We start from the raw sequence: 26,492 nt of genomic DNA, 5'->3' as shown, positions 1-26,492 counted from the left end.
AAAACCTTTACATTTTCCCAGTCCCTGACCACTTGATTTCAGTGCCCATGAATTGATGTAGATCTTTATCTCAAGCTATATCTCCTTCCAGGCAAAGAGTAGAAGATAAAGTTCTGCCCTCTGGGAGGATCTTTTTTCTCTCTGCTGTTCCTCGAGGGCCTCTGTTAAATGCAGCTCGAAATGCCAAAGCAGTCATTTGCCAGCTGGTCAGTATATTGAGCAAAGCCCTCCGTAATCCAGCTTTGAATTTTTTCCTCTGTCAGCTGGTCACAAGGAGCTCACCACTAAACTGTACATATGAACTAAGGGTGACGTGTGTATGTAAGCTACCGAGCTACCTGCTAATGAAAACTGCTTGGGTTTTGGCTCTGGCCGCGTTCCGAATATACCACTGCCTCCTGGTGAAAGGAGTCCTTATCTAGGGGGACCAGATGACTCCGGTTCGTGATGAGAAACTCAAATTATACAGCCACCTGATATTACTCGGTCAGACATCACCGGGGCCCAAGAGCTGGCCAAGAACTTTCCGAAAAAAGGAAAAAAGGAAGGAATGAAGGAAGAAAAAAAAAACCCGAAGGACTCCGGTGTGATTCTGTGTAGACGTTCCACAGGTCCCATGAAGCCTCCTGACCTGCCACACGTGCTCCGAACACGGCAGGAGCCGCTGGAACCGGAGGGCGGATGCGCAGCTCTCCTTCCCAGCAGCTGGACCAGATGAGAGCCTTCTGCTCTGCGCTGCACCCAAACGTCATCTTCCAGGCCACCTGGTCAGTGGGTCAGAGTTCACTGAACAAGCAGAAATGTAAAAAAATAAAGACGGAGAACTGAGGGGAAAGAAGCCTATTGCACAGGCAAAAGAGTAGAAGGTGCCCACTATTTGTGGACTGGAACAGCGAGCTTCCAAGAGACCTTCGCCTCAAATTGAGAGGAACAAACGGAAGCATTCCCTCATCCAACTTCAGCCATGATTTGAGGTTTTCATCAACACGAGCTTCAGGGTAGTTTGGGTTGTTCTTCATGATAAGGCCGAGCCGCTCCACTTTTTCCTGCATACAGCCAGGTGCGGGATCGCGGGTTTCCGGCGCTGGCTACGGAGGCCCCGCCCGCCCCGCGGAGGCCCCGCCCCCAGGCAGCCCCGCCCTTCCCGCGGGGCGTGCCGGGAAGACGCGGCTGTTGCGGACGCCGCGGGAGCTGGCGTCATGGTTGTGCTGGGCTTCACCTCGTTGCTGGGCCACATCCCGGCCACAGCGTGGAGAGCGGCAAGTAAGGCGCCCGGTCCCGGGGCCGAGGTCGCGGGCGGGGTCGCGAAGGCACGGATGCCGCGAGAAACGCGTCCGGCGGGGCAGCGGCGTGTCGCGGGCTCGGGGGCCCCGGGCCTGCCGAGCCTTCGTGTCCTGCACGGCCACCGCGCTCGTCCCCGGCAGGTCCTTGCCGCCCGAGCTCAGGGCGGGACCGGAGCTGGACAGTCGCTGGGCCCCGCTGTCCGGACGCCTCCTTGCCAGCGGCCACCGCGATGGCCACGAAGAGGGGCGGGCGTCCTGAGTCCTGGGGGGTTCGCAGGGCGCGCGGCATCTGGTGCGCGTGGAGAGTGTGGAAAAGCGGGCCCTGCGGCAGTGGACTCATCATTTGCTTATTTAGTTTATTTACAGCGAAAAAGATCTGTGGCAGTCTACAGTACTAGAAGTGGAAAAGTGCAGAATTTTGGAAAAGTGGGCCAAAGGCTAATAAGTATAATAAAAATTAGGTGAAGCCAGGAATTATTCCTGAGAAAGTATGCATGCTTTCAGTAAAAACCAATTTTGTAAAACCCATTTTTGCTGGAAAATTTTCTCAAAATATTACAGCCTTAACCCACAGAGTATGCTAAGCCTAGTTTTAATTTAGGACACGCTGGAAAAATTGTGTTAAGTTGAAGACAGTTCCGCCCCTCCTCCTGATGGGCCCCAGATTCCTATAAAGTTTGTTTTCCTTTCTGTAATCATCTCTCCCCAGACAGACTACCTGTTAAGTTGTAAAAATTTTAAATGATCCAGAAATGAATAATATATAAAGTAAAAGTCCCATACTGTTCAAACCTCGAGGTAATAACTGTGAAGCTCCGTTGTGTGTTCATTCAATATCCCTTTTTCACTAATGTTCAAAACTTAAGAATGAAGTGTTTCATACCAAAAATTTACATAACACATGTGAGTTGTGAAGCAAAGCCAACATTTGTGAATCCATTCTCCAGTTTAAGAAATAGAATATTTCCATTGCCAAGCGGCTACCTGCTACCTGCTTCCTGATGCAGTTGTGTGACTGCAAGCTTTTGATCTTTACAGAAAGGGCTCCATGCCATTTGTATTTATTTTACTTGCTTTTTTCACCTGACTGGTTTGAGATTCATCCATGTTGATATGTGATGCTGTAATTATTCATTGAGTTATGAGAGTGTATCATACGTTTTTCCTTTCCCCTTCTCAGTGGACAGTGTGTAACTCTAGAAGCACCAGGATTGACTGCTACACATCTTGTGTACACTGTAGGTGTACTTGCACAAGGGGTTGAATTCCTGGAGTATGTGGCATAGGCCTGTTCAGTTTTACAATATGATGGCAAGCTGTAAAGGCATTTTCCATTCCTACTGGCTATTTATACTTCTACCAGCAGTATTAGAGTTCCTGTTGCCCCACATACTTGCCAACATTGGATAGCATCAGAAAATTTAATTTTTGTCTGCCTATAGGGTGTTGAAACGGTATTTCATTACAATTTTGCGTTTCTCTGATTAGAGAAGTTAAACATCTTTTCGAAAGTTTTTCGCTTTTTTTTATGAAATATCTCTTCATTTTCTTATTGGGTTGTTTGTCTTTCTTATTTATATTCTTTACATGTATTTGACCACTATACTATACCTTTTTTACTTATGTAAATGGCAAATAGCTTTGTTTGAGGGCGGAGGGAAGGAAAAGTGCTTACTGAACTGAGAAGGCATCTTGAGACTGAAAAACCCGGCAGGCAGGTTCATACAATCGGTGAATCAGTTTATCATAGGGTAACTTACCTGTAAAGGCTGAGAGCAGGCGGGCAACCGTCAGGAAAAATTAACAGCCGCCCTCCAAACCACCAAGGGGGCCATTGGGACAGTTTTATAGTTGACCTAGACTATGGAGGTATGTGCTTGGAAACAGGAAGTGCGTTCCTAAGATTTATGAGTAGGTAACTGGTCTTGTGGGTACCCGGAATATGTCAGCGAAGGTTTTCCTCATTGTTTGGGGACTAACAGAGTATAGAGGCCACCTGACCCAAATGATTATTGAACAATGTCGATTAACTGCTAAGCCCTTGACAACAGAGAGTGAGTGACTTCGCAGTACAGTCCTGGGTAGGGTCAGCAGAAAGCCTGTATGGGCCCAAGATGGCCTCACTTATGCTAACGGCCATACAAGCTCAAGCTCAGTTTGTGGACTGCTTTTGTTACTCTTATGGTGTCTTTTTTAAAAAAATTATCTTCAGCAGTAGACAGAACAAAATAATGGATCTGATTGTACAGTCACACAGATTCAAAGGAAAGGTGTCTTTTGATAAACAGGTCTTCGTAATTTTATTATAATCTTGTCTTGATCCTTTTGTTTATTGTCTGTGCTTTGTGGTCTTTCTTAAAGCCTTCCCTACCCTAAGGTCGTAGAGATATTCTGTATTTTCTCCTCAAAGGTCTATAGTTTGACTTTTTATATTTAAGCCTTTATGCTACCAGGAATTGATTTTCATGTATGGTGTGAGGCAGGAAACCAATTTCACTTTCTTCCCATGTCAGTAACCAGTTGTCCCAGGCCCATATATTGGACCTTCCCCCCCCCCCCGCCCCCGCGATGTAACGCCCCTGTCATAAATCAAGTTTACATATGCATATGCACGCGGGTTTATTTCTTGGCTCTCTTCAGTTCCATTGATCTATTTGTCTGTTCCTGTGATGTAACACCTATCTTAATGACCATGCCTTTGTAACAACTCTTGATATTTAGTAGGATAAGTCCTTTCATCTTGTTTTTCAGAAGTGTCTTGGCTATTCTTGGATATCTGCTTTCCATATAAAATTCTTAAAAAAAAAAGTTCCTGTTGGGGTTTGGTTACAACTGCTCGATATTTTTTAAGATTATCATTTTCTGATTGCTGCTTATGTATAGAAACACAGTTGACTTATTTATTGATTTTGTGTCCAGTAACCTGGCTAAATTACTTTATTAATTTAAATAATTTTTTTGCAGATTTTGGTGGGGCAGTGCTAGGTAGACACAAATATTGCCTGCAAATAATGAAAATCCAGTTCTCCCTTTCTAATCTTTATATCTTTTTCTTTTCTCTTGTTTCTCTGTCCTTGCTCAGATTTCCAGTACCATGTTGAGTAAAAGTGGTGATAGGCATACTTGTTCATAATTGTAAAAGAAATATGTTCATATTTCATCATGTAATATTAGCTGTAGGTGTGCCCTTTATTAGGTTAATGAAGTCCCTTGCCATTTCTAGAAGGATTTGGGGGGTTTTTTGTTTATGTAGTTGTCTGTTTTTTAAGACAGAATAAATCTTGAAATTTACTAATTCATTTTTCTTCATCTTGTTTGTTAATTCACTTTTCTCCTTTAATATGGTGGGTTGGTGAATTATAAATTTTTCTAGTGCTGAATCACTCTTGCATTTCTAGAAAATATTCAGATTGATCAGGTTGATTATATTATTAATTTAGTGTTGGGTTTGGTATGCTAATATTTTGTTTAGAAGTTGGCCTGTAATTTTCCTGTCTTGGAATTTCCTTTTCTGGTTTTGAAATTAAAGTTATTCTAGCCTCTTACAATGAATTCAAGAGTCTTCTCATCCTTTTCTCTTCTATATTAGATTTTTTTTTTTTTTAAGATTGAAATACTCTGTTCCTTGAGTGTCTGCTACAGATTGCCTACAAAACTGTCTAGACCTGCCCTTTTCTTTGAGGGAAGATTTTAAATTATTGGTTATTTTTGTAATGATTATTGTGGTATTTATCAGATTTTCTCTTCTAAAGTCAGTTTTGATAAGTTAAATTTTTTGAGAAAATTGTTCATTTTCTATACTTTAAATATATAGGCATAAAGTTCCTGGTTTGGGGTTTTTAAAAAACTTTTGTTCTATGTAGCTATGTACTCCTCTCTTACTCATATTATATATTTTACCTTCTCTTGGTTTTTTTGGGTGTTTTTGTTTTTGTTGTTGTCATTTTCATATTAGCTTTACCAAAGACTTCACAGTAGTTTTAGTCTTTTAAGAGAACCAACTTTTGGTTTTGTTGATCCTCTTAGTTTTATGTCTTTTATTTATGTTATTATTTTCTTCTCTTACTGTTTTTATTTTCGTTCCATTTTCTGTGGGTTCCCCTTTTTTTTAGAAGATGTGGAAATGGTGCATCTCACATGTCTTAGCTCAGGCTGCAATAACAAAGTACCGTAGACTGGGCGGCTTAAACATCAGACATTTGTTTTTCACAGATCTGGAGGCTGGAAAGAGCAAGATCAAGGTGCCAGCACATCTGGTCTCTGGTGTGAGCCTGCTTTCTGGTTCGCAGATGGCTGTCTTCTTCTTGTATCCTCATGTGGCAGAGAGCAGAAGGACCCTGCAAACTCTCATAGCCTTTCTTATAAGGGCACTAATCCACTATGAGGGCTCCACCCTCATGATCTACTTGCCTTCCAAAGGCCCCACCTCCTAATATCATCACATCAGGGGTTAGAATTTCAGCATATGAATGTGGGGGGGGTTGGGCACAAACCTTCCGTCCATAACATTGGCCCTTTTTTTTTTTGAACCATGGTAATGGTTCTCTTCATATAAACAGCATATGGCTAGATTTTGGTGAGTTTTTATTTTGAAGTCCAACAGCATACCTTTTAACTGGAGAGTTCAGTCGATTTACAATTATAGTTACTGATAAAATTGGCTTTATTTCTACCATCTTATTTTTCACACCTTCTATTTGTCATACTTTGAATTCAGTGTTTGCTTTTTTCATTTGTTTCCTCTGCTGGAAAAACAGGAAAAAAATGAAGATACACACTGCTTTGGAAGATACACACTGCTTTTTATTGGTTACCCTTGAAATCTAAATGCATGCTTAAGGAAGTTGAAAGTTAATTAATATCTTTATTCTCCTCCTAAACAGTACAAAGCTTAAAAATGCTTTGAATTCACTCACCCTCCACTTCTGTTGTTCAGCCTTTTAGGGGGGTGTGTGTGTGTGTGTTTGTTGTGTGTATGTTAGGTGGAATTGTGTAGTAACACAAATCAATACTGTTATTGCACTTCTATACAGTCAACATATAAAACTTTTATCTTCTATTTTATCTCACACTTTACTTTTTTGATCACTTTCTTTTTATAAATTTATTTTCTTTGTCATGAGAACGCTTAGGATTTACTCTTTTAACAACTTCTAAAATTTTTATTTATTTATTTATTTTTGCTGCGTTGGGTCTTCGTTGCTGCATGCGGGCTTTCTGTAGTTGCATCGAGCGGTGGCTTCTCTTCAGTGTGGTGCCTGGGCTTCTCATTGCTGTGGCTTCTCTTGTTGCAGAGCATGGACTCTAGGTGGGCTCTAGAGTGCAGGCTCAGTAGTTGTGGCGCACGGGCTTAGTTACTCTGTGGCATGTGGGATCTTCCCAGACCAGAGCTCAAACCTGTGTCCCCTGCATTGGCAGGTGGATTCTCAACCACTGCACCACCAGGGAAGTCCTTGGATCAGTTTCTTAAAGTACATTATTTAGAAGTTCCCTTTGGTGACAGTCTTGTGATAAAGTTCTGTGGTTTTTTTAAATATGTATTTTATTTTTAATCTGAAAATATGGTTTTATTTCTCTCCTGTTCTTGAAAGTAGTTTCAATGGCTGCATCATTTTCTCACAGCTCTATCTCTTCTGGCTTTCATTATAGCTAATGGGAAGTCATCTGTCTAATTTTTATTCCTGTACTAGTAATATGTCTTTGATCTGACTGCTTTTTTAGATCTTCCTTTAATATTGGGTTCTTCATTTTACTTTGTGTCCACGTGTTTTTTTGCTTTTCTTTTTAATATAATTTTATTTATTTTTTATACAGCAGGTTCTTATTAGTTATCTATTTTATACATATTAGTGTATATATGTCAATCCCAATCTCCCAATTCATACCACCACCACCACCACCCCCGCCGCTTCTCCCCCTTGGTGTCCATACATTTGTTCTCTACATCTGTGTCTCTATTTCTGCCCTGCAAACCAGTTGATCTGTACCATTTTCCTAGGTTCCACATATATGCATTAATGTACGATATTTGTTTTTCTCTTTCTGACTTACTTCACTCTGTATGACAGTCTTTAGATCCATCCATGTCTCTACAAATGACCCAATTTCATTCCCTTTTATGCCTGAGTAATATTCCATTGTATATATGTACCACATCTTCTTTCTCCATTCGTCTGTCAATGGGCATATAGGTTGCTTCCGTTAACTAGCTATTGTAAATAGTGCTGCAGTGAACATTGGGGTACATGTGTCTTTTTGAATTATGGTTTTCTCTGGGTATATGCCCAGTAGTGGGATTGCTGGATCATATGGTAATTCTATTTTTAGTTTTTTAAGGAACCTCCACACTCTTCTCCATAGTGGCTGTATCAATTTACATTCCCACCAACAGTGCAAGAGGGTTCCCTTTTCTCCCTCTCCAGCATTTGTTGTTTGTAGATTTTCTGATGATGCCCACTCTAACTGGTGTGAGATGATATCTCATTGTAGTTTTGATTTGCATTTCTCTAATAATTAGTGATGTTGAGCAGCTTTTCATGTGCTTCTTGGCCATCTGTACATCTTCTTTGGAGAAATGTCTATTTAGGTCTTCTGCCCATTTTTTCATTGCGTTGTTTTGTTTCTTTAATATTGAACTGCATGAGCTGTTTATATATTTTGGAGATTAATCCTTTGTCCGTTGATTCATTTGCAAATATTTTCTCCCATTCTGAGGGTTGTCTTTTCATCTTGTTTGTAGTTTCCTTTGCTTTGCAAAAGCTTTTAAGTTTCATTAGGTCCCATTTGTTTATTTTTGTTTTTATTTCCATTACTCTAGGAGGTGGATCAAAAAGATCTTACTGTGAGTTATGTCAAAGAGTGTTCTTCCTATGTTTTCCTCTAAGAGTTTTATAGTGTCTCGCCTTATATTTAGGTCTTTAATCCATTTTGAGTTTATTTTTGTGTATGGTATTGGGGAGTGTTCTAATTTCATGCCTTTATATTTGGCTGTCCAGTTTTCCCAGCACGACTATTGAAGAGACTGTCTTTTCTCCATTGTATATCCTTGCCTCCTTTGTTGACCATAGGTGCATAGGTTTATCGCTGGGCTTTCTGTCCTGTTCCATTGATCTATATTTCTGTTTTTGTGCTAGTACCATATTGTCTTGATTACTGTAACTTTGTACTGTAGTCTGAAGTCAGGGAGTCTGATTCCTCCAGCTCTGGTTTTTTTCCCTCAAGACTGCTTTGGCTATTGGGGGTCTTTTGTGTCTCCAGACAAATTTTAAGATTTTTTGTTCCAGTTCTGTAAAAACTGCCACTGGTAATTTGATAGGGATTGCATTGAATCAGTAGATTGCTTTGGGTGGTATAGTCATTTTCACAATATTGATTCTTTCAATCCAAGAACATGGCGTATCTCTCCATCTGTTTGTGTCATCTTTGATTTCTTTCATCAGTGTCTTACAGTTTTCTGAGTACAGGTCATTTACGTCCTTAGGTAGGTTTATTCCTAGGTATTTTATTCTTTTTGTTGCAGTGGTGAATGGGATTGTTTCCTTAATTTCTCTTTCTGATCTTTCGTTCTTAGTGTATAGGAATGCAAGCGATTTCTGTGCATTAAATTTGTATCCTGCAACTTTACCAAATTCATTGATTAGCTCTAGTAGTTTTCTGGTGACATCTTTAGGATTCTCTATGTATAGTATCATGTCATCTGCAGACAGTGACAGTGTTACTTCTTCTTTTCCAATTTGTATTCCATTTATTTCTTTTTCTTCTCTGATTGCCGTGGCTAGGACTTCCAAAAGTATGTTGAATAATAGTGGCAAGCATGGACATCCGTGTGATTTGGAACCTAGAATGTCTTTCAGTTGTGCATGGTTTATATTCACCAACATTTTCAATATAATATTTTTCTAAATAGTCAACCACAAAAAATGAACAGATTATTATATGAAATATATTAGTACGATCAGAAACTCATATTTCTGTTACCCATATAATTTTTTTAAAATAAATTTATTTATTTTTATTTTTGGCTGTGTTGGGTCTTCGTTGCTGCACGCAGGGCTTTCTCTACTTGTTGTGAGCGGGGGCTGCTGTTTGTTGCGGTGCACAGGCTTCTCATTGCGGTGGCTTCTTTTGTTGCAGAGCACGGGCTCTAGGCGTTTGGGCTTCAGTAGTTGAGGCATGCAGGCTCAGTAGTTGTGCCTCGCGGGCTCTAGAGCACAGGCTCAGTAGTTGTGGTGCATGGGCTTAGTTGCTCCACGGCATGTGGGATCTTCCTGGTCCCGTGCTCAAACCCATGCCCCCTACATTGGCAGGCGGATTCTTAACCACTGCACCACCAGGGAAGCCCCCATATAGTTTCTTAATAAAAATAAATGCAGCTTTACAAGATATTTTTTTGCAGGTTTTTCTCTTTTGATTTTTAGTGCATGCTTAACTAAGTATTATTTTGAGGACATAATTAAAAGTAAAATATGCCCTTAAATATTGAAGTGGAAATTTGAAGGCAGAATGGTCTGTAGTCTAACTCAATGAATACATTAAAATTTTAGGTAAGTGTTTTTATTTTAATATGTATAGAAATTTTTATTGATTCACAGATTCTTCTCAGCCAATTAGTATCATAAATGTGAAGTATTTTATGTAAGTGAGTATTTAGATGGGAGAAGTCTATATTAATTCTGTAAGTCGTAGCTTTCTTAATACATTCAGTTGTATATTTATTTTCTTAATCCTTGAATTTTGTTGGCTGAAGACTAATCTGCATTACAATTGGACATTCAGACAATCAACAAAGTTGCTAGACACTGAGATATATGCAGTGTATGTGCAAATTAACAGCCTGATATACTATTTTGAAATTGTTAATGCAGTTTGTATGTAATGTTAACTTTATGTAATCTTACAAACATGTCAATGTAAATTCCAAATTGGCTGTGGAGGGTGTGTGTGTATATATATATATATATATATATATACACACATACATGGAGACATATATACATACAAATACTTGTGCGTATATATTTGCGTGTGTGTGTGTGTGTGTATATATATATATAATTTTTTAAAGCGGGGGGTAGGGTGATATAGTCATTGTTGGAATATGAATAAAATACATGTAGTGAAAGAAAATCCTAACTACGTGTAATGCTATCAGGACCTTCCAGATAATTCTATAATAACAATAATAGATGCAGTCTGTCACTGTGCTAAGTGCTTTGCCTGAATTGTCCAGTTTAATCTATTTAGTAACCTCATGAGGTAGATACTGTTATATTCAATTTAGAGGGGAAGAAATGGATTTAGAAAGGGTAAATAACTTGACAAAGGTCAAACAACTGGTAAGTATTTTAGTTTCTTATTGCTGGTGTAACAAATTACCACAAACTTAGTGGCTTTAAAATCCTTACAATTCCAGAGGTGAGAAGTCTGAAATGGATCTCTCTGTGCTGAAACCAAGGTGTTGGGGTTGTGTTTCTTCTGGGTGCTCTAGGGGAGAATCTGTTTCCTCCCTTTTCCATCTTCCAGAGGCTGCCCAAGTTCCTGGACTTGGTGGCCCTTTCCTCCATCTTTAGAGCCAGCAACATCATCAAGTCTGTCTCTCACTGCCACCTCTCTGGTTCTCTCTTCCAGTTCTCTCTTCCCCTTTTAAGAACCCCTGTGATGACAGTGGACCCACCCAGGTAATCCAGGACAGTCTACCTAGTCCAGGGTCATCTGATGAGCAACTTCAGTTCCATCTCTTACCTAATTCTCCTTTACCATGTGACCTAGCCTGCACATAGTTTCCAGATATTAGGTTCTCACCCTCTTTGGGGGCCATTACTGTGCCTGCCACAGTGGTGTGACCAGAACTGGTACCCACCTGTGTCTGCCTCTAAAGCTCTTCCTTCAGGAAGTTGAAGACCCCAACCCTGAGGTCATTTTTCAGAGTGGTTTTGCCCTTACTGAACATTATCTCAACAAGGGTTGGATAACTTCCATAATACTGAAAGCTTACCTTTCTCATTGTAACCTAGAAAGTGAGCTCATTTATAAATTGCAGGTGCCCAATACAGTTTAAGATGTTTAATTGGCAGAAAAAGAGGGGCATGATTAGGATTTAAATATAAGAATACTAAATACAGTGCCTTGTGACTTACAGAGATTTAAATAGTAAATATTGTCACTGAAAAATTCCTACTACTTAGTTACTCTTAATGATCTGTTTCCTGGTATTTTTGGCATTGCTTCAGACAGGAATCCATATTTTATTTTATTTTATTATTTAATGTTTTAAAAATAAATTTATTATTTATTTTTCGCCTTGTTGAGTCTTCATTGCTGTGCACAGGCTTTCTCTAGTTGCGGCGAGCGAGGGCTACTCTTCGTTACGGTGTACGGACTTCTCATCATGGTGGTGTCTCGTTGCGGAGCACAGGCTCTAGGCGTGCAGGCCTCAGTAGTTGTGGTGCGTGGGCTCAGTAGTTGTGGAGCGTGGTCTCTAGAGCGCAGGCTCAGTAGTTGTGGCACACGGGCTTAGTTGCTCCGCGGCATGTGGTATCTTCCTGGACCAGGGTTCGAACCTGTGTCCCCTGCATTGGCAGGCGGATTCTTAACAACTGCGCCACCAGGGAAGTCCCAGGAATCTGCATTTTATATCTGTTTTTGCAATTTTGATAATGGTTAACTAACTCATTTCAAAGCTCTTCTTTTCAAACTGATAGCATTGGTTGCCTCCAAGGAAAGGAACTGGCCGTCTGAAAGATAGGGGCAGAGGGAAGGGTTGTCACTCTGTGTCCTTCTGTACTTGTTAATTTTGATAACTGTGAATATGTAAGCTTAACACAAATAAGTAAAAGTGTTACATTTTGAAGGAGAATAAATGAACAGCTCCTATTTTTTCACTGTCTTCACTCTGCTAGGATCACCCATTCTGTGTCATTCTTTGAGGAAAATAAGTTCTCAAGGAGAAAAATCCAAACCCATCAAACAACCCCTTAAGAAGCCAAAGTTACCAGAAGGTCGTTTTGATGCACCAGAAGATTCCAATTTAGAGAAAGAACCACTGACAAGTGAGTAGAGTAAACCTCCTCTCTTAATTTTTGGTCTCAAAGAAAGTGTTTCTGTCATTGAGAAGCAAATGAAAGGAAGAAAGCATGTTATCGTTTATAATTCTTCATTGACAGTAATAAAGAACATTTCAACAATGAATAAAATTACCATACAGTAAGTCCTCTATATACAAACGAGTTCTGTTCCGAGAGCACATTTGTAAGTTCAATTTGTTCGTAAGTCCAACAGAGTTAGCCTTGGTACCCAACTAACACGATCGGGTATATAGTACTGTACTGTAATAGGTTTATAATACTTTTCACACAATACATAAAAAACAAAGAAAAACAAAGAAAACATTTTTAATCTTACAGTACAGTCCCTTGAAAAGTACAGTAGTGCAATACAACAGCTGGCACACAGGGGCTGGCATCAAGTGAACAGGCAAGAAGACTTACTGACTGGAGGAGGGAGAGGAGGTAGGAGATGGTAGAGCTGAAGGATTGTCAGCAATAGGAGACAGAGGGCAAGCTGCACTTTCACTCACCCCTGATGTTGATGGAATGCACGTTCATATCTTTGAAAGTTTGCATCATGAAGGTTCGTAAGTAGGGGACTTACTGAATTGACTGTCAGTATGTATGGGTTAAAAAAAAGATTTCCAGGTCCCTGGTAGTGATTGATTATGTTTGATTAATTTATTTATTACACCCCATTATTCGCATGGCAAAATATATGAATTAAGATGCAAATAACAGAAACTTACTTGAACAGACTTAAGCAGAAGGTAGGGTATGCTGTTATTAAGGTACAGGGAACAAGTGAGGCTCCCTAGGGCAGTAATGCTGCTGGGCCTTAGAAGAAGACTGGGACCTCAGGACTAAACACTATATGGAAACCAGGGTGTTCTTCCTTCTCTTGTCTTTGGTACCTACTCTTCATTGTTTTCTGTCTCCATACTCCCTTCTGAGTCCACTGGGCAGAAAGTAACTGCTCCTAGCAGCTACTCAGTTCAAGAGAACAACAAGACTGAAAATACAATTTCTTAGTCCTGATTTCAGATTCCTTAAGAAGAGAGCTCCTTGGCCTACCTTGGATCAGATGTCCACAGCTAAATCAACCAGTGGCCAGTGGCCTGGTGAAAATGTGGTTGTTCTCACTGTAACTACATGGCTGGGGAAAGAGAAGGGGATGTTTTGGAGAATAAAGAGGTTTTTGGGCGGGAGAAGGGATGCTAGACTAAACATTATTTTGTATTCAGTATATATAAAATTTGTTTCATGTCTTAAAGCTTTTTTTTTAAGTACTACTTTATTTTCATGCTATATCCTTTTGTACCTTTGAATTGTGGAAAATGTGCAGATATTAGCTATTCAAAAAATAGCATTTCATACAGCATAAATGTAAACATACCACTTTGAAACTTTGGCAAGGCTGCCCTGCTTGTCTGGTTTTTCCAGTCTCATGAGCGCTAACCCATCTATGAAGTGAAGCATCCTAGGCAAGAAGATACCAGTAGAGGATACAGGGACCTGTGTCTGGAATTCTTCCTAGAATATAAAAGCGTTTGGGTTTGCTCATTCATTAAATATTTCAGATTATAGCACTCTGCCAAGCCCAATCTTATAACCAGATCAACCAGCCAAGGTGATGGAGGCTTTTAAAAAGTTGCCATTAATCTAGAGGTAAAATTTCTCTTCAAAGGTTTTAGCTAAGCATAAAAATCTGAGAGGAAATATTTCCTTAAAATGTCTCACACAAAAGCAGCAGTCTCAGAAATAAACACTCACGTATATGCTTAATTGATTTTTGACATGGTTGCCAATACTATTCAATGGCGAAAAGGACAGTCTTTTCAATAAGTGGTGCTGAGAAAACAGGATATCCACATGTAAAAGAATGAAATTGGACCCCTTACCTTACACCATATTCAAAAACTAATTCTAAATATGTCAAAGACCTAAACTTAAGAGGGAAGACTGTAAAACTCTTAGAAGAAAATTGGGCAGACTCTTCATGTCCCTGGATTTGACAATGATTTCATGCATATGACACCAAAAGCACAAGCAACAAATGTAAAAATAGATAAATAAGACATCAACAAAATTAAGAAATTTTGTTCATATGAGAACATTATCAAGAAAGTGAGAAAAATAACCTACAGAATGGGGGAAAATATTTGTAAATCATATATTTGAAAAGAATTAATATCCAGAATAAAGAACTCCTACAATTCAACAACAATGAAAACAACCCAATTCAAAAATGGGCAAAGGGGCTTCCCTGGTGGCGCAGTGGTTGAGAGTCCGCCTGCCGATGCAGGGGACACAGGTTCATGCCCTGGTCCGGGAAGATCCCACATGCTGCAGAGCGGCTGGGCCGGTGAGCCATGGCTGCTGAGCCTGCGTGTCTGGAGCCTGTGCTCCGCAACGGGAGAGGCCACGACAGTGAGAGGCCCGCGTATTGCCCAAAAAAAAAAAAAAATCTACATATGGAACAATTTCACTGGAAACTAGCAGAAAGACCCTGGTACAATCAAGACTGTAAAAAAATATCCACACATAATTGGGTAGGAAGGGAAGTGATCAGGTCAGGACCTGTGCCCCTGGGAGAGGACTCAGAAGAAAATGGAGAATCCATGGCGGAGACCCACCATGGGCAGTGAGTGCTGAGAACCACAGATCGGGTGCCCTAGTCCTGGCGTCCTCCACAGGGGAGACGAGCCCCCTTGGCCGGTTGGAGGGCAACTGGGACTTCCAGGAGGGCAGAGGGACCTGGACTCCGCTTGTGAGGAGGGCGCACGCAAGCTTGGCCCAAAGGCAGGGCAGAGGGAGGTCTGCTCCAGCAGCTGCCAAGCCCTGCGGCTGCCTCATCGTGCACCCCAGCCCCAAGCCAAGCCAACTCTCATTCTGGGGCAGCCACTACCAGGAAGAAGACTCAGCCGTGGGACACAGCGGTGACCCAGTCCCAGGGTGGAGCCTGGGAGGGGTAGCGGCAGCCATTGTCGGCTCCTACTCAAGTGGCACAGCAGAAGCAGCCCAGACCTCTGACAGCAGCTGGCCTGCCACAGCTCACTCCTGGTACACGCCGAGAGTCCACACGGGCCCCCCGCAGCTCTGCAGTGTGGCTCCACAGCCAGATGGAGGTGACGGGCTAGGGGGCAGTGATCAGCTGAGAGGGTCAAAGTGGACTTGTACCGAGGCTGCATCTGAGTGGAGCATGGGAAACAAATATGTGCACCTGAACAGGCAGTGAAGCAGAGACAGCTCAGACCTCTGAGGCTGACATGAGCGGAGAGCCCACACAGGCCCCACTCACTTCAGCACTTCCTGCTCTGGGGCAAGGAGAGAGGAAAAGACCCACTTACTGGGAACAGAGCCAGCTCATGCCTGACCCTCAGGGCTTCTGCTCCAGCAACCTGGGATCAGACCCCACCCCTGATAGGACAGTGACAGCCACCTAGCAGAGGGGAAGTCCTGCCCCACACCTGGCTCCAGCTCTAGCCCCTCCACCAGCAGGCCCACCTCCTACCAAGGAGATAGCTGTCAGCACACCCTGAGGAAAGACATGATTTGCGTCCATGTCAAATTCAGTTCTCCCACAAAAGGCATTGGGCACACGCAGTCTGTATAGGGACACTCCTACATAAGAACACTCCTTCAAGGTAACTTTCACCTAAATTCACAGAGGCAGGAAAAGTTAAGCAAAATGAAAAGGCAGAGGAACTCCTCTCAATTGAAAGAGCAGTAGAAAACCCCTGAAAAAACCACTAATGAAACAGTTGACTAGATAAAGAATTCAAAGCATTGGTTATAAGAATGTTAACTGAATTAGGGGGAAGACATCTACACAGCAATGTTTTTTAACAAGGAACAAGAAAATATAAAAAAAGACCCAATCAGAAATGAAGAATTCAATAGTTGAAGTAAAAAACACACTAGAAGGAATGAATAATGCATAAGTGATCTGGAAGATAGAATAATGCACATCACCCCATCAGAACAGCAAAAAGAAAGGCAGTTTTTTTTTTTGTTTTTTTTTTTTGCGGTACACGGGCCTCTCAGTGTTGTGGCCTCTCCCGCTGCTGAGCACAGGCTCTGGACGCACAGGCTCAGCGGCCATGGCTTACCGGCCCAGCCGTTCCACAGCATGTGGGATCTTCCCAGACCGGGGCACGAACCCGTGTCCCGTGTCGGCAGGCAGACTCTCAACCACTGCGCCGCCAGGGAAGCCCAAGAAAGGCAGTTTTAAAAAATGAAAACAGTCTAAGAGTTCTCTGGGATAACATATAAGGAGCCCAGAAGGAGGAGAGAGAGAGAGAAGGGAATTGAAAATGTATTTGAGGAAATTGTGACTGAAAACTTCCACAATCTGAAGAAAGAAACAGATATCGAGGTACAGGAAGAGGGTCCAAACAAGATGAACCCAAACAGATGCATACCAAGACATATCATAATTAAAATGGCAAAAGTTCGAATTCTGAAGGCAGCAAGAGAAAAACAGTGTCATACACAAGGAAGTCCCTATAAGTCTGTCACCTGATTTCTCTGCAGAAACTTTACAGGCCAGAAGGGAGCAGCACGATATAGTCAAAGTCCCGAAAGGGAAAACCTGCAACCTAGGGTACTCTATTCAGCAAGATTATCATTAAAATAGAAGGAGTGATAAAGGGCGTCTCAGATAAGCAAAAGCTAGGAGTTCATCAATACTAAACTTACCTTAAAAGAAATGTTGAAGGGACTTCTCTGAGTGGAAAAGAAGTAAGCTGTAGGAAAGGGGAAATCCTGATAGGAAAGGCAAATATATAGTAAGGACTGAGGATCAACCACTTAAATAAGCCAGTACAAAGATTAAAAACAAAAAATTGTAAAAGCATTTGGTTAACTGTTGCCTGCAGTGACCTGGGACATAGACCCCACATACCTAATGAACTTGTAGCTGTAAGGGAAGGGCTGGAAAACAGAACCTTAATAATATCTGTTGGTTGTTACTGACTGTTTGGCAAGGAATTAAAAAGAAAGAGATGAACTTAAAAAAATTGTAGAAGCAACTGTAACTACAATAAACAGTTAAGAGATAAACATGAAGATCTAAAATATGACATCAAAAACATAAAATGTAGGGGAGAGGTGTAAAAACTGTAGATCTTTTCAAATGCATCTGAACTTAAATGACTCAGTTCAAACCAAGTAGATATAGTTACAGGTCAACATATATGAATCCCATGGTAATCACAAATCAAAACTACAGTAGATAAAACTAAAAAGAATACAAGCATACTACTAAAGAAAATCATCAAACCACAAGAGAAGAAATGAAAAGAAGAAATGAACAAAGAAATAGAAAAACAACTAGGAAACATAAAATGGCATTAACTACATACCTATCAGAAATTAAATGTCAAAGAACTAAATAATCAAATCAAAAGACATAGGGTGATGAGGCCCTTCTATTTGCTGCCTACAAGAGATTCACTTCAGAGCCAAAGACACAGACAAAGTGAGAAGATGGAAAAAGTTATTTCATGCAAACAGAAATGACAAGAAAGTGGGGGTAGCAATACTCATATCAGATGAAGTAGACTTTAAACAAAGACTGTAACAAAAGACAGAGAAGGGCATTATATAATGGTAAAGGGATCAATACAAGAAGAGGATGTTATCATTAACATAAATACTTGAAACAGGAGCACCTAAATATATAAAGCAAATACTAACAGACAAAAAGGGAGAAATTCACAATAATAGTAGGGCACTTTAACACCACACTTACATTAATGCATAAATCATCCAGACAGAAAATCAATAAGGCAACACTGGTCTTAAATGACACAATAGACCTCTTGGAATTAACAGATATGTACAGAACATTACATCCAAAAACAACAGAATACACATTATATTCAAGTGCACATGGAACATTCTCCAGGATAGATCACATGCTAGGCCATAAAACAAGTCTCAAAAAAATGTGAGAATATAGAAATTATATCAAACATTTTTTCTGACCATAGCAGTATAAAACTAGAAATCAATTACAAAAAGAAAAATGGGAAAAGAACAAATACTTAGAGACTAAAACAACATGCTACTAAAAAACCAATGGGTGAATGAAGAAATCAAAGAGGAAATCAGAAAATACCTCAAGACCAAAGAAAATGGAAATTCAACACTCCAAAACCTATAGGGTGCAGCAAAAGTAGTTCTAAGAAGGAAGTTTATAGCAGTACAGGCCTTTCTCAAGAAAGAAGAAAAATCTCAAGTAAACAACCTAACCTGCCACTTAAAAGAATTAGAAAAAGAAGAACAAAGCCCAAAGTCAGCGATAGGAAGGAGATAAAGATCAGAGGGGAAATAAAATAGCGATCAACAAAACAATAGAAAAGATCAATAAAACCAAGAGCTGTTTTTTTTAAAAGATGAACAAAATTGGTAAACATTTAGCAAGGATCACCAAGAAGAAAAGAGAGAAGACCCAAATAAAATAAGAAATGAAAGAGGAGAAGGAACAGCAAAAACCACAGATACAAAAAATCATAAGAGAACACTACTAACAGTTATATGTCAATGAATTGGACAAACTAGAAAAAATGGATAAATTTCTAGAAACATACAACCTGTCAAGACTGAATCAAAAAGAAATAGACAACTTGAACAGACTGATCACTAGTAGTAAAGTTGAATCTGTAATTTAAAAACTCCCAGCAAACAAAAATCCAGAACCAGACAGCTTCAAAGGAGAATTCTACCAAACATATAAAGAAGAGCTAATACCTAACCACCTCAAACTATTCCAAAAAATTGAAGAGGACGGAACACTCTCAAATTCATTCTACAAGGCCACCAATAATTACCCTGATACCAAAACCACACAAAGACACTACAAAAAAACAAAATTACAGGTCAATATCGATGAACATAGATTCTAAAATCCTCAACAGAATATTAGCAAACTGAATCCAAAAATATATTAAAAGGATTGTATATGATGATCAATTTGGATTTATTCCAGGGACACAAAGATTGTTCAGTATTTGCAAATCAATTAATGTGATATACCACATTAACAAAAGGAAGGATAAAAACCAACTGATCATCTCAATAGATGCAGAAAAACCATTTGACAAAATTCATTATCCATTCATTATAAAATTCTCACCAAAGTGGGTATAGAGGGAACATATCTCAACATAATAAAGGCTATTTATGACAAATCCACAGCTAACATCATATTCAGCAGTAAAAGTTGAAAGCCTTTCTTCTAACTCAGGAACAAGACAGGGATGCCCACTCTTTGCCCCTTCTATTTAACATAGTATTGGAAGTTCTAGCCACAGCAGTCAGACAAGGAAGATTAAATAGGTATGCAAATGTGAAGGGAAGAAGTAAAACTGTCATTATTTGCAGATCCATGATACTATATATAGAAAACCCTAATGTCTCCACCAAAAAACTATTAGCACTAATAAATGAATTCTGTAAAATTGCAGAATAGAAGATTAATATACAGAAATATGTTTCCTTTACATACACTAATAATGAACTATCAGAAAGGTAAAGTAAAAAAAAAAATCCCTATTAAAATCACACCAAAAAGAATACAATACCTAGGAATAAACTTAAAGGTGAAAGACCTATACTCTGAAAACTATGAAACAATGATAAAGGAAATTGATAAAAGAAATGGAAGGATATCCTGTGCTCTTGGATTGGAAGAATTAATATTGTTAAAATGGCCATACTACCCAAAGCAATCTCCAGATTAAATGCAATCCCTATCAAAATACTCATGACATTTTTCACAGAACTAGAACAAATAAGCCTAACATTCATATAGAACCACAGAAGGCCCCAAATTGCCAAAACAATCTGGAGGAAAAAGAACAAATCTGGAGGTGTCAAGCGCCCAGACTTCAGACTATACTACAAAGCTGCAGTAATCAAAACAGCATGGTACCGGCACAAAAACATACACATAGATTAATGGAACACAATAGAGATCCCAGAAGTAAACCCATGAACCTTTGGTCAATTAATCTACAACAAAGGAGGCAAGAATATACAATGGAAGAAGACAATCTCTTTAGTAAGTTGTGCTGGGAAAACTGGACAGCTACATGTAAAAGAATGAGATTAGAACATTTCCTCACACCATATACAAAAATAAACTCAATGGACTAAATATCTAAATGTAAGACCTGAAGCCATAAAACTCATTGAAGAGAGCATAGGCAGAACACTCTTTGACATAAATTGTAGCAATATTTTTTTGGATCTGTCTCCTAAGGCAAAAGAAGTAAACAGATGGGACCTAATTAAACTTAAAAACTTTTGCACAGCTAAGGAACCGTGGACAAAACAAAAAGACAACCTGTGAATGAGAGAAACTATTTGCAAACGATATGACCAACACAGGGTTAATATCCAAAATATATAAACAGCTCATACAACTCAATATAAAAAAACAGTCCAATCCAAAAATGAGCAGAAGACCTGAATAGACATTTTTCCAAAGAAGACATACACATGGCCAACAGGCACATGAAAAAATGCTCAGCATCACTAATTATTAGAGAATTTCAAATCAAAACTACAGTGGGGTACCACCTCACACTGGTCAGAATGGCCATCATCAAAAAGTCAACAAATAATAAATGCTAGAGAGGGTGTGGAGAAAAGGGAGCCCTCCTTACCCTGTTGGTGTGAATGTAAATTGGTGCATCCAATATGGAAAACATTATGGAGGTTCCTCAGAAAACTGAAAATAGAACTACCATATGACCCAGCAATTCCACTACTATGTACATATCCAAAGAAAATGAAAACACTAATTTGAAGAGATACGTGCACCCCAGCATTCATAGCAGCATTATTTACAATAGCCAAGATATGGAAGCAACTTAAGCGACCAACAGATGAATGGATAAAGAAGATACACACACACACACAATGGAATATTACTCAGCCATTAAAAAGAATGAAATTTGCAACAGTGTGGATGGACCTCGAGAATATTATGCTTAGTGAAAAAATCAGAGAAAGACAAATACTCTATCACTTACATGTGGAACCTAAAAAATAAACAGTGTATGTAGCAAAACAGTAACACACTCACAGTATAGAAAACTAACTAGTGGTTCCCAGTGGGGAGAGGGAAGGGGGGGCCAAGATAGGGGTATGGGATTCAGAGGTACAAACTACTGTGTATAAATTGGATAAGCAACAATGATATATAGCACAGGGAATTATTGCCTTTATCTTGTAATACCTTTTCCTGGAGTATAATCTGTAAAAATAACTGAATCACTGTGCTGTACACCTGAAACTAATACAGTATTGTAAATCACCTATACGTCAAAGAAAATGAATGAGTGATTAGACATTGTTTAAGAATTGAGATTCTTTCAAATAGCTGGTTCCTCTCCTGATCTTCCTGTGTACAGATCAGTACAGTGTATGTACTAAGAGCAAGACTGCAGCCAGAATGTGTGAATTCAAACTCAGTTTCATCACTTAGTCTCATCTTCCTCATCTATAAAATGGAAACAATAATTGTTCCTGTCCCAAAGGATTATTATGAGGGTTAAATGAATTAATATGTATAAAGTCCTCAGAATTGGGCCTGACTCAAAACGGAAAATCCTATTATGAACATACACTGTTAACAATAATAACAGCTGTTATGCCCATAAATGGCAGTTTCCGGGAACCAGTTGCTGAAGCCAAAACTGTATGATGAGGAAAATTAATACTCATAGCTAAAATTATTTGAGCATTCTTATGTAGCTGGCACTGTGCTAGACCTTTTACATGCATTTCTTTTTTTATTTCTCAAGACAGTAAGGCAGGTATGATGGTTGTACCCACTTCACTGTTAAGAAAAATAAGGCATTGAATCAAAGTAATCTTGTTTCAAAACCTTCCAAACCCTGTGGATTTGTACTCTGTATTCTTTGCACCCCTTTCCTTCTGTTCTAACCCAGCCACTCCTCAGATGAGTGCCTGAGAGTCCTCTGAGAATTCTAAGTCACTAATGCAGGAAATAAAGTAGATTGGATATGAAGATTGGATGCTAAAGTGATTTCTCAAACTGGGGAGAGGAACCACTCTCTGGGGAGAGTTTGTTTAAGGACTGCATAGTAGTAGCCTCATCAGTAGCATGCAGCCTGTTAACTGCCAGCTCTGCAGCCTCGTCTGCAGAATTGACCATAATGCTTTTCCCATCTCCATTGACTGCTTTTTTTTACATCTCTGTCTTTCTTCAGAATTTCCAGATGATGTTAATCCTGTTACCAAAGAAAGAGGTGGACCCAGGGGCCCAGAACCTACCCGATATGGAGATTGGGAACGAAAAGGACGCTGTATTGATTTTTAAGCCACATATTTGTTAACTTCAGTATCTTTTTCTGATTGTGTACATCTGAATTAACTTATTTTTGATTATTTTCTTTCTGTATATCCTTTAAGTCATCTAATTTCTATAATGTGTTTAAAAATATATATGATAGCTTTGGAAGAAAATATGCTGTTATAAATCAGGAAAGAGGAAATATTAGCACATTAATTTTAATTTAAATGTATTAGGATATTTAAGTGATGATTAGAGCTACAAACTTTTATTTCATCATGTTTCAGTTTAAGTTAATCAGTTGCTTATAAGATACAAATGTAAGTAAAACAACGTTTTTTTAAATGATTTCATTGCCATTTGCTAGGTAATAGTGACTTTATAAATGTGAGTTAAGTAATGCATTATAGTTCGGTAAGGCCACATAACAGCAGAAAATCTTTAACTCTGGAGCCAGATCACTTGGGTTCAGATCCCAGCTCCACTCCTTACTAGCTTATGTGACCTTGGGTAAGTTATTTAACTTCTCTGTGCTTCAGTATCCTTATGTGTAAATTGGAGATAATCCTAGTTCCACCTCGTAGGACAGTTGAGAAGATTAAATGAGTGAATACATGTACACCACCTGGAGCAGTGCACACTAGAAAAGCTGAACGTAGTTGCCTCTGGAGGCGAGTTGGGTGGACAGGGACTGCAGTTTCTCATTAGACGCTTTTTCTCTCTTAAAATAAATGAATACGTTAGGTACTATTTTAAGAATTTATACAAGTTCATTGGGGAAATTTAGAAAACAGTATAAAGAAGAAAACAAGAATTGTCTATAAAACCTCTACACCTGCTTACCCTTTGACGTATTGTCCTTCAGTAATCTAAGTAAGTATACATGTTTTGTATATCTGTTATCCTAACAATTTCGTAGTGAAAATGATGTTTCACTATTTGAATCTTCACTTTCTTAATCACAAGTGATGTTAAACACTCTTCTCTATGTTTATCAGCCTTTTGTGTCTTCTGTTAATTGCTTTTTCTTATCTTTTGCTCATTTTCTGTTGGATGTTGGTCTTTTGTTATCAATTTGTATGAGACTTTTGCTTTTCACTTGTGCTTATTTATGTTGAAATTTTTCTTATTTTTGTGGCGTCGGTTTTTTTTATCTTTGTGTAACTTGGTCTCTGTGACCTTAATGTACTAATATCCCTTCACAAGTTCCTTGGTGGTTCCTGTCCATGATGAAGTCTTAAGTTCTGTGTCCTTCCTGTTCTGACCCTTTACATCTGTTCAGGCCCCTCCTTCCCAGTCAAGCCCCACTACTCACAGCCTCTTAGACGTGTGGGTAGATAAACATGCCTTCTGCCTGAAATGCCCTCTTCTTTACTGTCTGCCTAGAAAACACCTATCAAGCTATACCTCACTTCCTTGACTATCTTTTCTGTGTCATTTCCACATTCAACTATTACAGACATACTAACTTGTTTTAGAATTAATTTTCAATTCTGCATCCTCCATTAGTCCGTGGGCTTCCCTATCTGTCTTATATTCCTGACTTATTTCATTCAGTTTTGTACCCCCAATTGCAGCATGGTGCTGAGCATTTAATAAACACTCAACAAACGTAGGCTCCGTTGTGAATCATCCAGCAGAACTCCACAGTGGCCCCCGAGATTCCCTCTCCCTGGTGTGCATGTGAATATGATGAGATAGTCATTCCCTTGATTAAGTTACATTATATGGCAACGATGATGGAATAGTCATTCTGGGGCTCAAGTTACCTGTGTAAGAATCCACTGTAGTCAACTGGAGGAAGGTTCTCCTGCTGGATTTGAAGAAGTAAGATGCTCTGTTGTGAAAGTGCCATGGACTAGCTCCTGAAGGCAGCTTTCAGGAGCTGAAAGCTCCCCTGCTGACAGCCAACAAGAAAACAAGAACCTCGGTCTTCTTGCAGCCACAAGCCTCTGAAGTCTGCAAACCACATGAATGGGATTGGAAGCGGGTTCTGAGCCTCAGATGAGATCCCAGCTCCAGCCGACACCTTGATTTCAGCCTGGTGAGACCCTGAACAGAGGACCCAACTACCCAGTACCCAGACTCCGGACCCAAGGAAGCTGTGAATAATGTTTGTTGCTTTAAGCCACTGGGTTTGCAGTAATGTCTTGTGCAGCAACAGGAACCTGTTACAGTATTCGAGCTGCTATTACTAGGGCATTGGCCTTGAATCTCAGGAGCAGTGACTAGGCTGGTTTAAGACCTGCAGTTTGATGAACTGGATCCTTGTCTTCATTATTTGTACACAAAATTCCTCTCAGACCTGCTTTGCCAAACCGTTGCCCTGTCTTTCTTAGGAGAAACGAAGCCCTACTACCTTGCAGGCATTCTTCCCAGTGCCACCTCCCTAGTGATCAACAACTAAGTTGAGTTCCTGCTCGCAGGTTCCCTCTTGCCATGTTCTGTCTGCACATGATACCACTCCTGCTACTTTATGGCGAGTCTCTTTCCCTGTGGGACCGCATGTGTGTGAACTACACCTATTTACTGTGACATTTTTGTGTGTAGTGTCAAGCCTGCTGGACTGACCTTCCTTCAACACCTGCAGCCTGATCTCATTCAGTGCCCAGAAGCTAGTATTGTTTCCTTCTCACAATGTCCCCTGTAATAAGTTTCCTGGCCCGGTATTCTAGAATTGGGCCAGCTGGGTCCCTCAGGCGAGATAAAATAATCCTAAATCAACCTTAAACTGCTATAAGAATGCCCCAAATTCTTTTAGGAATTTATTTATAAAAGAGTAATGCATTTTTCTTTAAACCACCCAAAATACTAAAAGATTTGGAATCTTCTGAGGTTTCTAATTTTGGGGGGGGGGGGTTGTTTGTTTGTTTTTTCGGTACGCGCGCGGGCCTCTCACTGTTGTGGCCTCTCCCGTTGCGGAGCACAGGCTCCGGACGCGCAGGCTCAGCGGCCATGGCTCACGGGCCCAGCCGCTCCGCAGCATGTGGGATCTTCCTGGACCGGGGTGCGAACCCGTGTCCCCTGCATCGGCAGGCGGACTCAACCACTGCGCCACCAGGGAAGCCCGGTTTCTAATGTTGATAAGAGACAAGTAACAAAAAGTTCCCCTTGGGTTGCAGGGGCATGGGATTAGAAAAGGTAGGTAGCGGTTAAGGAAGACGAAGTGGGGCAGGTCTAGCCAGGGTGCAGCCCAAGGGGAGACAGGAGGGCTGGGAGGCTTTAACCCAGAAACAAGCTTGGTCACAAAACGTCTGAGACCGGTCCTGGTTTTAGCGTAATTTTTATAAGGATGTAAGCTGAGCCACAGGCATTGCCGTCATGTCCTGCACATGAACCAAGAACTTCAGGCTATGTAAGGCTGACCCCACGTACTTTTTAGAACCATTAAATTCACTTAAACTGCCCACATTATTTACATTTAATCTGTTTTGAGGAAATCTAAAGAGAATTACTAGAAATGGGGATCGGCTTCAGCAAGTGCCAAAATAACAGAACAAAACTCTTTACCACGTTCAGATACTTTGCAAAATTTATACGAGTAATTAAAATGTAAAAGGCAAGAAGAGTTTCAGACAGGAATAACGTTGACATTTTCAGACGCGCTGCCGAAGCGAAGCTCCACACCTGGCACCGAGCAGGCTGGCTTGCATGATCAGCAGTGAGGGGTGAGCTGTTGAGGACGGCCTCAGGCCCCCCCGCCCCACCTGCCAGGCCCCTCCGCTGCAGGCCCGCAGGCAGGCCTTGTCTCCACTCGGGTCGGGTCACCGAAAAGATGCTGCGGCGTGAAATGTCATAGCTGTTTCAGTCGTTGAAATGCGAGCTAGTTCCCGC

The 26,492-nt window shown here is 40.2% G+C and overlaps 1 protein-coding gene across 3 annotated transcripts; it reads left to right on the top strand.

Annotated features, from left to right (window-relative positions):
* The first annotated feature begins 1,189 nt into the window (after positions 1 to 1,189).
* Positions 1,190 to 25,452, top strand: SDHAF4 (succinate dehydrogenase complex assembly factor 4). 3 transcript variants are annotated; one of them, XM_082855794.1, is made up of 4 exons: positions 1,190 to 1,263; positions 12,182 to 12,331; positions 22,576 to 22,706; positions 23,116 to 25,452. In XM_082855794.1, the coding sequence occupies exons 1-3, from the start codon at positions 1,200 to 1,202 to the stop codon at positions 22,683 to 22,685; spliced, it is 324 nt and encodes a 107-aa protein (XP_082711920.1). In that variant the 5' UTR covers positions 1,190 to 1,199; the 3' UTR covers positions 22,686 to 22,706; positions 23,116 to 25,452. The 3 variants fall into 3 exon arrangements, with proteins under 3 accessions (XP_082711920.1, XP_082711919.1, XP_082711918.1); XM_082855793.1 differs by having other exon boundaries at positions 23,112 to 25,452; XM_082855792.1 differs by having other exon boundaries at positions 22,576 to 25,452.
* The last annotated feature ends 1,040 nt before the right edge of the window (positions 25,453 to 26,492 follow it).

The sequence above is a fragment of the Leucopleurus acutus genome (genome assembly GCF_964270905.1).
Source record: "Leucopleurus acutus genome assembly, chromosome: 15".
In the NCBI taxonomy this organism is placed as follows: domain Eukaryota; kingdom Metazoa; phylum Chordata; class Mammalia; order Artiodactyla; family Delphinidae; genus Leucopleurus; species Leucopleurus acutus.
The sequence above is the reverse complement of the archived record's forward strand: the minus strand, read 5'-3'. Positions and strand labels throughout refer to the sequence as shown.